This window comes from Haliotis rufescens, unplaced genomic scaffold (assembly GCF_023055435.1).
Source record: "Haliotis rufescens isolate VD_foot unplaced genomic scaffold, xgHalRufe1.0.p SCAF_8, whole genome shotgun sequence".
In the NCBI taxonomy this organism is placed as follows: domain Eukaryota; kingdom Metazoa; phylum Mollusca; class Gastropoda; order Lepetellida; family Haliotidae; genus Haliotis; species Haliotis rufescens.
This window is the reverse complement of record NW_025964372.1, coordinates 32,405,785-32,423,594: the sequence shown is the minus strand read 5'-3', so window position 1 is coordinate 32,423,594 and position 17,810 is coordinate 32,405,785. Positions and strand designations below refer to the sequence as shown.

Here is a 17,810-nt window from a genome sequence, read left to right as displayed (position 1 = left end):
ACACACACACAAAAATAATTAGTAAACACTTTCATTCTTTGAAAGTTCTCTAAATTTATTTCAAAACAGTTCAGGACACACTGAAAAGAAATGACACAAAATAGCTTTAAGTTAGCATGTTCGATCTATTGGTGTTATTCAAATTCACACTATTAATTCCACGAAATATATACCAGTGAGTCGACACTCATTTATATTCTGTGCGCTTGTGTATGACTCATACGACGGAGTTATCTGCCCCTGACGAGCACTTGTTGATAAGAGATTTCCTAAAATACCGTCACGACTACAGCTACTTAGTGACATCATTGTACATAATGATACACAAGTCGTCGCTATGTGTGTGTGTGTTCATAGTTCGTACATTTCTCTCAAATTGAAGATAAAAATGCAACAATAATCACGTGACCATCCATCAAGATGGCGGACGAGGGTGTACTTCCGCTCTTATGATGTAGATTGTGAAAAGAAGATTAACGTTCATCAAATGCTGAGGTGTCTTTGGAATATTTCGTGGAGCGCACCTGCTGTGTAGTTCCCGACGTGAATCTACAGACATGGGATCGCGTGTCAAGTATGTCGATACTGTTTTGTTCAAATACCTGCTTCCGTGTTGTTGGGGACACCTTTCATTTGTCATTGATACAGTTCAGTTTTGACAACTGTTGCAAATACCGCAGGGGAGGAGTAGCGTGCTTGTTGTGCATGTAGCTTAACATTTCATTCATTTGGGGAAATGTGCAATTTTAGTTATAGAATTAGGGTTGAGATAAAGTCAAAGGAATATATTCTGGAGAAATGACAATACTGTTAAGATTCCAGCTGGCATATAAATCGCAAATCGTTGTGGATCACATGACAGTATGCGTACAATAAGTTGACAGTTTCATGTCAAGGTGCTTCTATTCAAGTTTAAGATACATATTTCTTTACAATATAATTTACCACATATTTTGAGTATCCTCTGGGCCTAATTATTCAAAGCCAAATGAACAGGTTAGATATTAAATATTGACAGGTATTCAGCTGGTGATGAAACTATGCTTGTGAAGATATCCAGTAACTTTAATATTTGTGAACAATACTTTCTTGCAAGTCAGTGCAGGGTTTTAACTTGACCTACCAAATAGGGCTGGGACGGGTCCAAATTTACTACCCGGGTACCCACCACCCTATTACCCGACCCTACCCAGGTACCCGCTGTAGATATTTAGAGATAGGTACAAACTGTTGGATTTGGAAAAGTTTGACCGTAGCCATGGCAAAATGTATTCAGATACACGTGTAAAACGATCTGGTCATGCATACACTGAAGTTTAATGCATTAGGTTTTATCTTTATTCAAACATATAAAAGTAAGAAGTAATGGGTACATTATCAGAAAGAAATGGGAACATTAGTGTCTTATATTGTCACCAGAGTTTCAGATAATTTTTGTCATTAAACAATATATATCACGTGACTAACCACGGGTCCGGGTAGTTCTGCGGGCATGGTGGGTACCACCCGACCTGAGTTACCCGTCCTAGCTCTACTACCAAACTAGGGCTCCAGGGAAACCCCAATAGTAAATTTGAGGGTCCTGTAAAGTAATGAAATAATGTAGTGTACTGTATTGTAAGATTTCATAATTACTTAAATTAAAGGACCTTTATGTTTCTTGTCAAGAATTTGGTAGAATGGCATGGTAGGTTATCCTTGTGAGTCTCGCATGCCAAGTCACCCATGATACAGTACCTGTGTCCATTGAATGGTGAAATCATGGGGAATGTGTCGATTGATACCCAAAATATCTCTATCCCCCAAATTTAACATGTCTTCCTCAAGTGAGAGTGGGGCCTTAGAGCATACACTGTCTTCTTATTCCAAGAACATAATACTTCATGGGCAATGGATCTACAGGAAATATCAGCTGTTTCATCTGATCCATAGTGATACTTGTGCCATCAACATGTTTAAACAATACTTCCTTTGTTTGTGTATTGTTTAACTCGGCAAAATTCCACCTATATGACGGCGGTCTGTACAACACCTCTTTTCCTGTAGCAATACAAGAGTTTATCTATTTACCAGGCATAGAGAAACAAGACAAGTCCATTTGCTTTGATATTAAAGGCATCTTCTGGGGGCAAGTGGGTTTTTTGGATGTGTGTGTGTGTCCTCGTGTCTTCTTACACAAGTTATTGCAATTTGGGGTAGTGAACATTTTATGTTGAAAACAAATATTCTACCACTGAAACACTCATCTTGTACATTCAACATCCCCCATCTCCTCCAGGGAATATAAAAAGATAAATATTGTTTCAGAGTATTTATATTTTGTATGACAGAAGCAAAATAAATTCTTCATCTGAATCTCTTAAAAACTTCCATGCCATTCACACCCAAACCCAGAATATTGAGTGATCAGTTCCATTGATTCCTTTATCTTCAACAATAATGTAACACAGCATGGTCAGAGTAACAATAATCTTCTAGGTGATTGGTAAACGGTTGCTGATGATCCTGATAATGATATTCAACATTTTTCAGTGGACACAGTTACCATTACTTATCAGCTTTGTCATAACTTTGACAATAATGATTACTCTTCAGTTGACGTGTTAGTTACTCTAGTAGAGTTCTCTTGTAGTCTTGCAGTGCACCTGTACTAAGCAAGCATCTGTCACCTGTAGTAGTAGGGGATAACAAGGGATAAGGGATCACAAGACTTACATCGGAACAACGAGAAATAGGGTTGTCTCAATACACCGATGCGTTGCAACTTTACACCTGGTGATATGATACAACACCTACCCATGTGTCTGTCCAGTCATGTTGTAAATCTGTAATTCGATTTTCAAAAAGTAATATTTACTACATTTTGCAATAGGCCTAACCCAGGCAAGACCTTCAGGGATTTATCTAGGATTCCATGGTTAGTGCCCTTGGCAAGCAAATTGGGACAAAATTGTGATATTGTTCAAAATTTGATTTCTAATGTTCCTTTTTGTAATTTTTAAGAAGTAGGAAATGTTTAATTGAAATTGGGAATTTAATCATTTGCTGCAGACTTTGACCTGAATATCGGCATCTGATCAGGTCCAGTTAACGCCCAGATCATGAATGGTTCCTCATGAAGTACAACTGAATACTAACTAACATTCCACTCAGGGACATGAATCAAAGGAGGATATGACTTTCATCAATGGATGAGGATGAAAATCTGATAGTTATATATTTCCTTAATGCAATATGTCTGATAACTTGACTAGCCATCAGATCTTTTGTCAGTACATGTCATTGTGAAATACATGTGACTGTTCCTTGTAAATAATTTTGTGTCCCTGAAAGCACTTGATGACATTTGTTCTGCAGTATGGTATTCTGATATTGTGAAGATGTGTCTAATTCCACGAACAATGAGAGTATATTTTAAATCATTTCTCAGTGGTAGTTTAAGAGTTGTCTTTCCCTGTCTCCTATGTGACAAGGTCCAAGGCACTCATCTATGACAGATTCAGTGGTTATTGTGCAATTATTGTAACAAAGAAACTCTGACTTGAAGCAGTGGCTATATTCTAAGGTTGTTCTGCCACTCCCAACAATACTGCAGTTAACAGATATCCTGCCAAGCCTTTGTCTAACTATTGCATAAGATGAGAATATTGCATAAAATGAGAATCTCATTTCCACCATGGTGATGTCAGCTCAGTATATGTCCCCTTGACTCCATCCTTGTTCAGAAAGTTGACTTATATGGGGGATTGGGTGTTCATTGTGCTTACTTGTACTTTGATAGTTCTTGATAAAGGAGAGTAAAGAAAATAAGTGTAAAATAATTTTTTGTATTAATCACAATTCTGTAATCATGGTAATAAATTTAGCAATGCATTATGTTTTTAAAAAAAATCTAATTTGTTATTTCCTACTACCCCCCCCCCAACTCCACCCCATCCCAACCCTGGCCTTCAGGTATTTTGGTGAAATAAATATGTAAAACTTGTTACTAAATTGGTTTCGTCTATGGTCTGACACCCTTTTCTAGACTTCACTATTGTGACTGTAAATCACAGGTTTTCAGTCTGGTCAGAAGTGAACTGAATCCAGAATACAGCATCATTTGCCACAGTCGTGATGGTCACTCTATCTCATATCGTGCTTATCAAGATTGTGAAGATGTGGCTGTAGGTTATCTCAAGAAAGTCATGTGATAACTTATCATATAGCCACAAGTCTTATTGCTGACTTGACATGCTGAATGTGAATCCTGAAATTGTCTGCAGCGTTGAAAGAAAGGGACCATTATTTCAAAACCATAGTGTTTCACGTAAAATAATTACTAGATTGAATTTGAAGTTCTTGGGCAATAATTGACTAATAGTAATACGATGTTGAAGTCCCCAGGTTTTGTATTTTTTAGTCTTAACACTGCAGTATAGGTTGGTATTGATCTGTGTATCACCGTAAATATCTCATTAAGATACATATCCCGATACAGACAGACGATATCCCGATACACCACAACAGATACTGAATAGTAAGCAATGATGAAATCACAGAAATACAACTCTATAACTTCTTGATTCATACATTTGTTTATTATTGCCTCAAAGACATTAACAACATAAATATGAGAACAAAATAAAACAGTTCTTTTAGACAATGGGATGGTTATTGAATACTTACTGTGAGTGCCATGCTACTTGCATCATTATGGGAGGTAACTCCATCAGTTCCTGTTCTATTTATAGCGTGTCACGTTCTCGCAAACTGACAATTCAAGTATCCTCTGTACCTAAGTATCAATGATATTGTAGGTATTGGTGAACTGTTACGGCACTTTCATCGCTAAATGAGGTCTTAGAAATTATAACTTATGCAACGAAAATGATTTTTCAATAATAGTATCAATACAAATTATCCAGGGAGTGAAATGTTTTCAAGCATGCATCAGGCACACTTTACGACAATACTTGTCATAGGAGGCGACTATCAGGATCGGGTGGTCAGGCTCGCTGACTTGGTTGATGCATGTCATCGATCCCAATTGCCTGGATTGATGCTCATGATGTCAATCACTGGATTGTTTGGTCCAAACTCGATTATATACAGACCACCGTAATATAGCTTGAATATTGCTGAGTGCGGCGTTAAACAACAAACCAACCAACCAACCCTTAGGGATTCCAGGATACACTGCTGATGCTTTCCAATACAAGATTAGCCCGCGTGGTATTGTTGATCAGCATGTGTAGTTTTCAGCAGTCGAAATAAAACATGAAAGTCATGTGGTCATTATCGTAACGAGTGTGAAAAAACGTAGGATTTAGATCCTGGTAGTCCACACCGCCTGCTCAAAATGTAGGGGTTTCTTTTCATTACAGACTAGAAATGGATGAATTTATAATTTATTCATTGTGGTAAATGCCACATAAATATGAAAACTAAATGTCAAATTGAAAATGGCTGGCAGTAAAAATGGTAAAAGTAATTTTGTGATAAAATCACATTCTTGGTCAATAATATGGACATGTAGACTCTGCTTTTGGACAAGTGAATTTGTACTGTTTATCTGTGCATGGACAATTCTTCAAGGGTTGGTAAAAAGTTGAGAGTTCTTTCAACTATTGGCCATAACAATGTGAACTGGTCAATGTAGTACATTGTTTGAGTAGTTCATTGCAAGTGTATTTGGTCTGTTGAGGCTGTTTGTGTAGTAGTGACAGCCAGTTGAACGTGATAGGGGTCCAAATTGACACAGAAAAGGAAAAGAACGAGTACCTATCAGTCATCAAGTTTTTGACTTTAGAGAGAAGTACTCCCCAAGAAATTCATGACCACTGGTGTCACAAGTGTATGGGGATAAGTGCCCTAGATATTCCACTGTTAAATGTTGGGCAGCTATGTTTAAGACTGGAATTATCGGTGCCTACTATGCTGATTTGCTTCATCGCCTGAGAGATTCTATCAAAGAAAAGCTGTGAGGAATGCTGACTGCTGCAGTTCTAATATTTCATACGCGATTCGCTGTGCAGAGTTGCGTCCCTTGGGCACGCCAGAAACCTATGATTGTGGGTTCGAATCCCGATTCGCCCCCATTATGTTTCTAGGTTTGTCAGCACCATACCCATGCTCGTGGGTTTCACCGAAGTGGTAAACGTCTGAGACCTGCATCACTTCGGGCTTTCCTCCCACATTAAGCTGACACGCCGTGATATAACTGGAATACTGTTAAAAGCGGCGTTAAACCCAACTCACTCGCTCACTCACTCTAATATGTCATGACAATGCCTCTTCTCACACCTTTCAATTTGCAAAGGCTGCTGTGTGACAATGTGGGTTTCGAAGGGCTTCCTCACCCTCCATACTCTCCAGACCTGGCACCAAGTGATTTCCATCTGTTTCCTAAACTGAAAGGACACCATCGTGGAAAGTGCTATGACGACAAGAATTACCTCAAAGCTGCTGTGAATGAATTTTTCAGGGTGGCTTCAGAAAACTTCTTTCTTCCTGACTGGAATTGAAAAGCTTCACTATCGATATGAGACGTGTGTTGAAAAGCAGGGAGAGTATGTTGAATTTGTTTTTTAAAGAACACTTTCACAATTATCATGATTATTGGTTTTGTTGTTTAGGCTTTACCATGTTGACCAGCCCTCATAGTATTATGTTTAAGACCTGTATTGCCCTGTTTAGGCCCTCATTAACATGATTAAGATGACACGATATCACAGAATTATGAGTTTAGTCAGTGTTTGTTAGGTAAATCAAAGTAAGTGAAGTAAATGAAGGATTTCTTTCCTCGTTTACATATTGTCATCTGAGCCAAGGGATTTTTATGTTGTTTTACGCCGCACTCAGCAATATTCCAGCTATATGACGGCGCTCTGTAAATAATCGAGTCTGGAGTCGAATCAGACAATCCAGTGATTGATATCATGAGCATCGATCCACGCAAATTGGGATCGATGACCTGCATCAACCAAGTCAGCGAGCCTGACCACCCGATCCCGTTAGTCGCCTTTTACGGCAAGCATGGGTTGCTGATCTTCACGGGTCCTTGTCATAACGCTAATGTTTAAAGTTGATTTTTGAAAAGGCCACTAGATCATGTGGAGATTCAAGTACCATGGCAACAGACTGGGACCTCCTTTCATTTGAACACTGCTTTTGGGGTTTGTCTTGAGTATTCACTTGATGATAGAGCATGTCTCCATAACATGCACAGTATGAATGAGTGAGTGAGTGAGTGAGTGAATGAGTTTGATTTTATGCCGCTTTTAGCAATATTCCTGCAATATCAAGGCGGGGGACACCAGAAATAGGCTTTACACATTGTACCTATGTCGGGAATCGAACCCGGGTTTTCGGCATGACGAGCATACACTTTAACCCCCTGGCTACCCGACTGCCCCCATGCACACTGTGACCACTGTCTTGTTTTCATTTATTGTATTTTGTCGTGTATGGGGGCGGGGGTGGCCCAGGTGTATAAGACTGCAATTCACTGTGGAGAGTTGGTCCCTTAGGCACACCAGAACCATTCAAAATCCTGGATTGCCCCAATTATGTTTCTGGGTTTGTCAGCACCACACTGTGCTCGTGGGTTTCACCAAAGTGATAAACATCTGAGACCTGCATCACTTCAGGCCCTCCTACCACATTATTTTTTATTTTATTTTTTATTTTTATTCCATCATATTTTACATTTCAATATCATACATGAATGTGCATGGATCCTACCACATTATTAAACATGTTACTGGAGTACTGTTGGAAGGGTGTTAAACCCAACTCACTTACTTGTATTGTGTATAATATCACAGCATCATGTTTCGTTCTCTCATTCTCCCATGATGTCAGTTGGTTTGGCCTGTATCTGACAGATGAGGTGTAAGATGGCCATCTGTAGCTGAAAGTCCCGCTGACCACAGAGTTCCACACACATAGCCTTTGACATTTCAGATTATTCATGACTCATTGTATTGTTCACTGGGAGTCAGAAATATTTGAGTCCTGGCCCTAGCATCAGATAAGCTGAGGATTTGTGTAAATATGCAAAACAAATCGCAATTACCCAATTATTTTTGGGTTGCTTCCACTCAAACATCCATGAAAATATTCAAACCCCAAATAATGTTGTGGCACTGTATAATTACCCAATGTATACATGTATCAACTTGTGTGCTATATTTCTTCACAGATCTGTATTTACTGATTAAATGCAGGCATCACATATACTTTAACTCTTGTTTACTGCTGTTGTGGCCTAGTGGTTAAAGCGTTCGCTCGTCACGCCGAAGACAAGGGTTCGATTCCCGACATGTGTACAATGTGTGAAGCCCATTTCTGGTGTCCCCCCACCGTGATATTGCTGGAATATTGCTAAAAGCGGCATAAAACCATACTCACTCACTCACTCACTCATAAACAAGAGGCTGCATCTTGCTTATTGTAAATTTAGTCATGTATATGGCTGTTGTGAGTTTATATGACATGTTACCATGGTTACGCACTTAAGGCATCAGATCTGTGTCACATTTAAACGGGTTAAATCATTCTGCCAACACCTCATGCTGCCTACAGTTTATAATCCACATACAATAAGTTTATTAGGAGATTAGTTCCACGTGATTGAATGCTTACTGAATACCTGTCTTCCCCTTCCCATAATGGACTAATCCTTTTAACACAAATTACAAAGACCAGTATATAAAGAAATGTGAATGCATAGCAACCTACTTTGTCTCATAACATAAAGTGTGGACTGGCATTTAGTGAAAACGTTTCACCTTATCTACTAGGGGTGAAATGATACAAGATATATTTTTTTCTGTATCTATACAAGACGATACACTTTGCATGGATCGATGCTCATGATATCAAGCACTGGATTGTCTGGTCCAGACTAAATTACTTACAGACCGCCGTCATATAGCTGGAATATTGCTGAGTGGGGCGTTAAACAACAAACAAACAAACAAACTTTCTAAAATACATTTCTCACTACTTGTTTAACGGCCCCAGTGTGTTTGTCTGTCAAATATCACAAAATGTGTTGTAATTAGAGTTTCAAGTTCACTACTGAAAATAGCCACTACAACATGTCCACAGCGTTTGAACCTGCTCTGAAATATTTATAGTCAAGTAGTTTCCATGCGAATTGAAGTATCGCTACATGTATCGTACCCTGATATATGTATCATGATATCATATCGTGACATTACTGTATCATTTCATCCCTACTATCTGCTGTAATAACATCAGAAAACCTGATGTAAAGAGTCAGTAATGGCTTCTAGTGACAAAAGGGCGGTCGGGTAGCCCAGTGGTTTAAGTGTTCTCTCGTCACGCCGAAGACCCGGCTACGATTCCCGACATGGGTTACAATGTGTGAAGCCCATTTCTGGTGTCCCCCGCCATGATATTGCTGGAATATTGCTAAAAGCGGCGTAAAACCATACTCACCCACTCACTCACTCACTCTTGTGACAACATGTCACCCGATCTACTGAAAGACCATATCCAGAACTGGCATCTGACTGCTGAACATAAGTGTGTAATAAGTTATGATGTGATGTCATGTGTGATAATGATATGAATGCAATGCAAATGCAAGAACAGATTAATAATGCTGCCTTCAGTTTATCATCCACATATAATAATTTTATGAGGGGATTAGTTCCACATGATTGAATGCTTACTGAATACCTGTCTTCCTTTTCCCATAATGGACTAATCCTTTATATACAATTTACAAAGACCAGTATATCAGTGGTAGATAAAGAAATGTGAATACATAGCAACCTGTCTTCATGGTCTTGTCTCATAACATGAAGTGCAATGCAAATAAATGAAGAGATTAATAACCTCCGAAAATAACCTAATAATTTGCTTCTGTCAATGTGTTAACAAATGGTCCGAGGTTAGTCAGCTTGTTCTAAGTGCAGGCGCAATGAGCCATAGGCAGCATGAGTGCCCCAGGAGGCAGGGGAGTGTCGGCTGTATATTTATAGATATGACCCAAGAAATAAAAACAATAATGGCCGTAAATTGCAAGATTGACTAACACTGCACACATGACAACAATTAAAATCTAAATCTGTACTATCTTATTTTATTTTACTTCCGACCGACCGAATACTCTCTCTCTCTCTCTCTCTCTCTCTCTCACTCACTCACTCACTCACTCACTCACTCACTCACTCACTCACTCACTCACTCACTCACTCACTCACTCACTCACTCACTCACTCACTCACTCACTCTACTGTATCACAATACACATTTCACAATACACATATACCTGACCATGAATTTTCTCTCACAAGTCACAACAAATACAGATAAGCTCTTGAAGGACAAAATAAACATCTGTACTATCTTATTTCATTTTATTTCTCGCTTTCCGACCATGAATATACTCACTCACTCAAGGTGTCACAATACACATTTGCCTGTCATTGTCAATACTCATCCCCAGCACTGTAGGCTATATCATGTTCTCCATATGAACATGATGAAGCCACAGCCTTGCAGCATGCAAGTCTAAGGCTGTAGTGACTATCTGTGTCATGCTTGGGTAATCATTAACTGCAAGATTGATAGTCATCAAAGACTCATCATAAAATCTCAGCCGAAAGGTAAACAAAGCAGAGTTTTCAGTCCCTGACTCTAACTTGCCAGGACAGCCAATTAACCTAAACCAAGCCGACATTGCAGTGTGAAGTCCGAGGCCTTGCTAGATGCCTACAGTGAGCCAGTGCAGTCCTGCTTGGGCAACTCCGGCCAGTATTGCCACGGGGCATACAGGTGTTAACACTGTGGGATTACTTTACAGGAGCTGTCAAAGTGATGTATTCCTTTCACTTGGGACATTCACATCCTAACACCACATAACCCGTAATAAGATTGGTTTGGGTTCCACATTCCTGACTAATGTGATCATAAAATGTCAAAAGGTTAAGCTTTTTGTTATAATAGTACCATATGCAGCATAATAAGTGCCCTAGGTGCTGAGAGTGAGATAACTGGAGCATGCTTATTAAAACCATGCACAACGAGTAAAATGTATTATCAGAGATATAGGTAGTGAATTAACTTAGTTCAAACATCCATTAAACCAAAACATTTCGATAATAGTCACTTGTCAATTATATACCCCTTCAGCGCTGCTGGTTTCTGTAACCATGGTAACAAATGTTTAACATTCACCAGAAAGTATGGAGACTCGTGGGTCTTGGGCAGTTCTAAAGATTTCTTACAGATTGGTCTAGGTGTTGTTTATTTTTGGAACAGGGTGCTTAATACAACAGTTATAGTATATTTTTAGTAATATTTGTAACATATTGTATATACATGATATAAGGATTTCTGTGAAAGTAAGAAACATTTTTGCTGCTGCTGCTGCTGATGATGATGATGACGACAATGACAATAGTAATGATAATAATAATAATTCGAATGATTACAATTGGGCTCTACAGCCTTTCAGCTTAGAACCCTAATAATACTACTAATAATGTGTGTACTTATAATGCGCTAGCCCTGATACACACGGTGCATGCTCAAAGCATTACACTACAAGCATGAAGCTGATTGATATAGGAAGTGCAAGTTGTTTATTAAGGAAATGGCTTGGCAGAAACCGTAAGCATGGTAAGTGGACAAGTACTGGTATACTTAGAATTGTTTTGATGGGTTGTGAGTATAAATGTTTACTTGTCCTCATTCAGGAAAATTGTCAATGTCTGCTTGTCCTGAGTGGAGGTTACTTTTTCGAAATTTTGTGCCCACAATCTGGCCAAATCTGGTAAATCATGGAAATGGGATGAACAGCTGAAGATATGTGATATGTGACAAGGAGATGTTTTCTGGCAAATATTGGTCTTTGGAAACTTGAGTTTAATTTCTGGTAAACTGTTTACCTGAACAAGTTAAACACAAAGTTCTAACGAGAATTTATCTGTCAGTTTTCCACACCAGGTTTTGGGGTGGGGGGTGTTGATAGTGGTTGGGATTTGGAGGGGGATGTTAGGGATGGGGAGGTGTAGGATACAGGTGCAATGTGTAGGATAGATATTAGATAGTGTCACACACCCGAATTATCTCCTCAGAACTGTGCCAGTGTGAATGTTGCCAGTGAAGTTCCAACCAATGATATCACTCCCATGGAAGTTTGAATTTGATCCACCACAGCAGCCATATTGAAAAATCTATTTAAGGTTATCACTTGGCCTTTTTTGTTCGGAATGAAATTTGGCATTTGTTTACCGGTAGTTTCCACAGGGTTGTTTTTTTGTGGGTTTTTTTGTAATATTTTGAATTTTGTATTGTTTTGACCTTGATCTTTGATACTCACTCATTGGATATTTGCCTGAGGTATCTAAACGTTGGCGTGTATGTTTCTCCTGATGATGACATCGTATTTTGTTCAAATCAATAAGACCGCATCCTTGGTCTTGTGGAAGGTCTGGGGTCTGGGGTCTGGGGTCTGGGGTTCAATCAAGGTGCGCCATACCAAAAGACTTTAAACCTGATACTTGTTGTTACCCTGCCTGGCGCTCAACATTTGGAGCTTAAACTCATCATTGGTTTACTGTGTCTTAGTGGGGTATTCATGTTAAACTGTGGCATGGTATGCCAGTTGGCTAGCACTAAAAATATAAGTGCAATAATCTTGGACACAATGTTAAACCCCATTTCACCTTACCTCGTATCATTAAATTCTAGTTTTAGTTTTAAGTCCTCAGTATTTATGTACAAAGGCTTTGATTATCAGTGCTGACAGTTACAGCAACTTGTTTCAAGTGTGTCAGTGTTGACATTTTGAACTTGTGACTTCACGTCTAGGTGAGCTACAGTGCCCTGGCACTATTTGTTAGGGGTTTTATTACTGACCATGATTGACAGCTGGCGTCAACATTAAGACTTCAGGTTTGCAAATGATATGGAAACACATTTGAACCATGTTCAGGGTTGTTTGTTTTGTTTCTATTCAGAGAGAACCCGGTGAAGTTGTTCGAAGTGTTTGTGGAGGTGGCCAAGCCTGAAGCTGGGCAGGGTGAGTTTCTTATACATGTTACCATGGCTAGGGCACATTGTAAAATGAATTTGTGCTGCAATCTGATTGGTTGAAAAACAGAAATCTTTTAGTCGTCATGGTCATTATCATGATTATAATCCTTAATGTGATAGCTATTTTGTCAAGCCGAATTGCAAGGGTTTTTTTAAGTCTGACACTGACAAAAACAATAAGGATTATAATGTTTTATCAATATTTTTCAGAACAACCATAATTTCTCTGGGTGTTTTAACCAGGCTGGTTTCCTAATCATAAGCCAAGGTGTGGAATAAATAAGAAAAATCTGTCCTAATAAGAAATATATTGGGATATAATGTTTTGGCACTATTTAGCCGTAAGAAAAATGGTCATTGGATTCCAATTATTTCATGCCTCTTGATTTTTTCAGATGCTTTCATCCTGCAGCAGTATCCTCCAGAGTATGATGATGCGGTGAGTTGCATCATTATGTTTAGCTCACCTGACTGTTTGGTTCGATTCGCCGCGACCACGTCATACCAAAAGACGTTAATAGATGGTACCCTCCTTGGCGCTTGGCATTATGGGGCTAAAACATGGACTGGTCTGCTGAGAGGCAGTATCCCGTGTCTGAGTAGTGTATTCATGTGAAACTGCGGCATGGTATCTCAGTGGGCTAGCACTATAAAATCAGCAAATGACTATTTTGTGTTACAGGAAACACAATGCTAACCCACTCTGTGAATTTTTTACTTACTATCAACATGTAAAACAAGGCTTCTGTAAACAATGGAAATGTTTAAGTATTTTATTCTTGAATTTTAAAGTTACATTTTCATTTCACGACCATCCTTGTACGACAGAGACAGTTTTCACCATTTTGGCTGGACTTGGCATGTCAAATTGTATCCCAGTTAGACCTGCATATGTAATTATTATGGGGACTATAGTGGACCTTTTGGTTCCCACATGGGGCATGGGACATGTGGGAACTGCAGTGCAGAATACGTCTGGTGTAACCATGGTAACAGCAGACTTAACAAGGATTTGATGGTTACCATGGTTACCAATGGATCGCCTGACTGGTCATGTGTCATGGACCTCAAGGTCATGGATTATTATTTCAGAATTGACTTCAATACTTTTTGTGGTAATGGAGGTATAAATGTGAAAAAACAGTGTGCATGCTCTTTATATCCGCTTTTTTTCAATCTCAATAAAATCAGATCTAAGTTCTCGCTGCCACTAAACAAAGATCTGAGGACATCCCATTACAGGTCACATCAGAACGACCTTTCACAAACTTTGAACGACCACTGAAACGAACAACAATAAGTCGATATCAGCCAATGAGAAAGCAGCTTTCTTGAGCTTTACGGCACTCGTTTCAACCTGGCGACTTCCATTTCAGACTACGCTTGAAAAATGTGTTGACACAGTTCTCGATTAAAATTTTAAAAACTGAACAAAAGAACAATCCGGAATGTCTAATATATGGTTACGATTTTATGGCAGTGCTTCCCACATACTTTGCAACGCCTCCTCCGTTCATATGTTTATCCTACGGAAGCGAGAGACAGGCCATAATTTTGACGGAATCAGTCGTACAGGCCATAACTGTCGTTCGGAATACCCCATTTTAACGTTTTTTAGGTTGCATGTTTAGAAAACACATTCCGACTGTCACTCTCACGATCTGGTAAGCCACGCTTTAATTGGTCTGATGAAAGGTCGTTTAGCGATAGCGAGAACTAAGATCTTATTTTAATGAGATTGGCTTTTTTTACTCAAAGTGTGACTAGGTAGACACAATTTTATGGATAACACCTTCTTTAATACTGTAAAAAGCAACGTTTCGGTATGGATCCTTATACCATTGTCAAGCAGGACTGAATGAGGGACAAAGTACAGAATATATATAGTAGGTGGAGGAGCTTTTTACAGTATCAAAGAAGTTCTTATCCATAAAATTGTGTCTACCTTGTCACCCGTCAATTTCTAAGGAATGCCTATCAAACAAGTCAAAGTGTGACACCAGATTTGATGTGTGCACTCCAGAAAACATATTGAAATCAATTCTTAAGAACAAGAAAGACATGTCAACAGTAATAACTTCACAGAGTGCTTATGTAGCCATTAACACAAGAAACCAGACAACAGTATGAATCGGTGATAACATTCAGCACAGTAATGCACCCCAAGCCCTGCCCCTTCTATTACCAGCCGATCAGGAAACAGTAGCAGAGCTCCAGATAAGCTGCGTATCTGCATGAAATACGCGTCAGAAATGCAGAAAAACACAGTAAAATAAAATCCAAGCGTATCAAATACGCAACGAACATTACAGATACGCTACAAAAATAAAACTTGAGCGTATCATCAAAATATTGTGAAGTAACCGTGCGTATTCGATTAGCAAATCAGCAACTTAGTTTGAAATTATAAACGGGCATTCTGTCAACCTTGCCAAACTCCATGATGACAGTTACATCATGATCATTTGCCATCACACTTTCTTGTGGAAGTATCGTGGTATTTTTGAGTCCTATAGAGCTCTCGAACCCACACGACACCAGTTTGCAGGGCCTAGATAAATAGAGTTTTTAAATATTTAACTTAAATACCCACATGTGTAAAAACTGGTGGGATAAAGAAATTTAAACACCCAGATAGAATTACTGATACCCAATGATTTTAAAATGCATGGGTAAAATACCCACAACACCAAAAGCTTATCTGGAGCTCTGAGTAGTCAGCTGGTGGGCATGGTGCAATATATCATGTATATTTTTTGGGTTGCTTGGTTAGCCCATCAAATGCCGCAGAATCACTTGCAATTTAAACATTAATGCTAAGGATGACTGTTTGGCAATGCCTATATTTGATTATTTAGGAATATATACAGCCTGGCTTGAAATTGCTGGAATATTACTGTCTCAACAAGTGTACCTCAATGAACTTGTTGAAGCTGAGTGCATCAGTTAAATCAGGAAGTGATATGGCATGGTTGCAAGGAAAACTTTGTTCCTGTCATTGAGTGGTTTTGAAGTATTGTTATATTTAACTGTTCATGTTATGGTCGGGGAGCATGTCACGGTTGTTTGTGGTGAAGATTCAGTACACTACTGAATTAGATTGCTTGTCGGATCTATTTGATTCATGTATTGAGAAAAACAATGTTTGATTTTGTTTAATAAAAGCAAGCAATTTAAGCATGTTAAGATTCAGTGCTATTAATGGATATTTTGACCTTTTTCAGGAAGTACTTAAGACTATACCAAGGTTTGTCTACCCTTGTGAGATGGACTGGTGAGTTCAGTTGTTTGTTATTTGTTATTTGTATCTTCTTTTCTTTCCCACCCGTGAAGATTTGGGGTAGAATAGGCCTTCAGCAACCCATTCTTGCTATAAAAAGCGACTATTCTTGTCGTAAGAGGCGATTAACAGGATCTAGGGGTCAGTCTCGCTGACTTGGTTGATGCATGTCATTGTATCCCAATTGCTTGGATCGATGCTCATGAAGTCAATCACTGGATTGTCTGGTCTAGATTCGATTATTTACAGACCGCCGTCATATCGCTGGAATATTGGTGAGTGCGGCGTTAAACAACAAACAAAATACAAACATCTTTCCTTTCTGGCCCAGGTGTGGTAGAGTTGTCCGTCTGGAGAGCGGAAATTCAGGGTGTTCAATAATCTTGGACGCGATGTTAAATTCCATTTCACTTCACCTCACCTGGCATGCTGCAATTTGCTCTGCCAAAATTGCTTAGTTCCAAATTATGCATGAGAGGTATCCATTCTAAAGTGAGAGGACCCCAAATCTCCTAATTAAAAGTATTAAGAAATGACATCCATAAGTCAAATTTAACTTTATCTTTGAAACGATTCATTGTGGCTTAAGAGAGCTTTAGTTTGGCAAGTCATCTTGTTTGTTTTTTTAAATAACTTTGTTAGATAGACACATCTGATGGGATGATTCACTGTTTCAGCTCCAACGTAGATCACTTCACCTTTGTGTTGACCGACCAGGACAGTCAGTACAGGTTCGGCTTCTGTCGACATGCAACCGGCGCACAAACCTGCCTCTGTGTCATCAGGTAATACGTTCCGCATGTCTCGCACTCAGGGTTCGTACTGTTTTGAAATGACCTTGACTTTTCTAACTAATCCCAATCTCAAATATATTACCTAGAACTATTTGAAAATCAATGTTGATATCTGTTAACAATAACAATGAAAACAGTTTGTATGGATCTGTATTAAGTCAGTAACCATAGTAACCATAGCGTTATCTGCTATCCTGCTAATCATCTTCTGCTCTCTTTAGAGTCGAATTTGCCAGAATCCAAAACAAAATTGAATTGATAAATATCTAATGTCATTTGAATTTTGGGGTGCGAACATGTTTTGAACATGTTGGTAAGGTCATAAATTTGTGACTGAATTTGTGAATGCATATGTCTCTGTTCATATTAACAGAGGACCGCCTCCATGGTCTAGTGGTAGAGCGTCCTCCCGGAGAGCGGAAGGTTCGGGGTTCGATCCCCGGCCGCGTCATACCAAAAGACGTTAAAAGATGGTACTTGTTGTTTACCTGTCTGGCGCTCGGCATTAAGGGGCTAAAACAAGGACTGGTCGGCTCGGAGTCAGTATACTGTGTCTGAGTGGGGTATTCATGTTAAACTGCGGCTTGGTATCTCAGTGAGATAGCACTTTAAATTGGCAACAGTCCGGACTAGTACAAGCAGCCACAGACACACACGCATGCACGTCGCTATATAAG

At 39.1% G+C, this 17,810-nt stretch overlaps 1 protein-coding gene across 1 annotated transcript in view; it reads left to right on the top strand.

Moving 5' to 3' along the window:
- The first annotated feature begins 251 nt into the window (after positions 1–251).
- LOC124115979 (DENN domain-containing protein 1B-like) overlaps positions 252–17,810 on the top strand; it is a 56,075-nt gene continuing 38,516 nt past the window's right edge. The window contains exons 1-5 of the mRNA XM_046477163.2: positions 252–574; positions 12,984–13,045; positions 13,455–13,498; positions 16,284–16,333; positions 17,017–17,124. Coding sequence (XP_046333119.2) covers positions 558–574; positions 12,984–13,045; positions 13,455–13,498; positions 16,284–16,333; positions 17,017–17,124 — 281 coding nt within the window. The 5' untranslated portion in view covers positions 252–557. The remainder of the gene's footprint in view (positions 575–12,983; positions 13,046–13,454; positions 13,499–16,283; positions 16,334–17,016; positions 17,125–17,810) is intronic.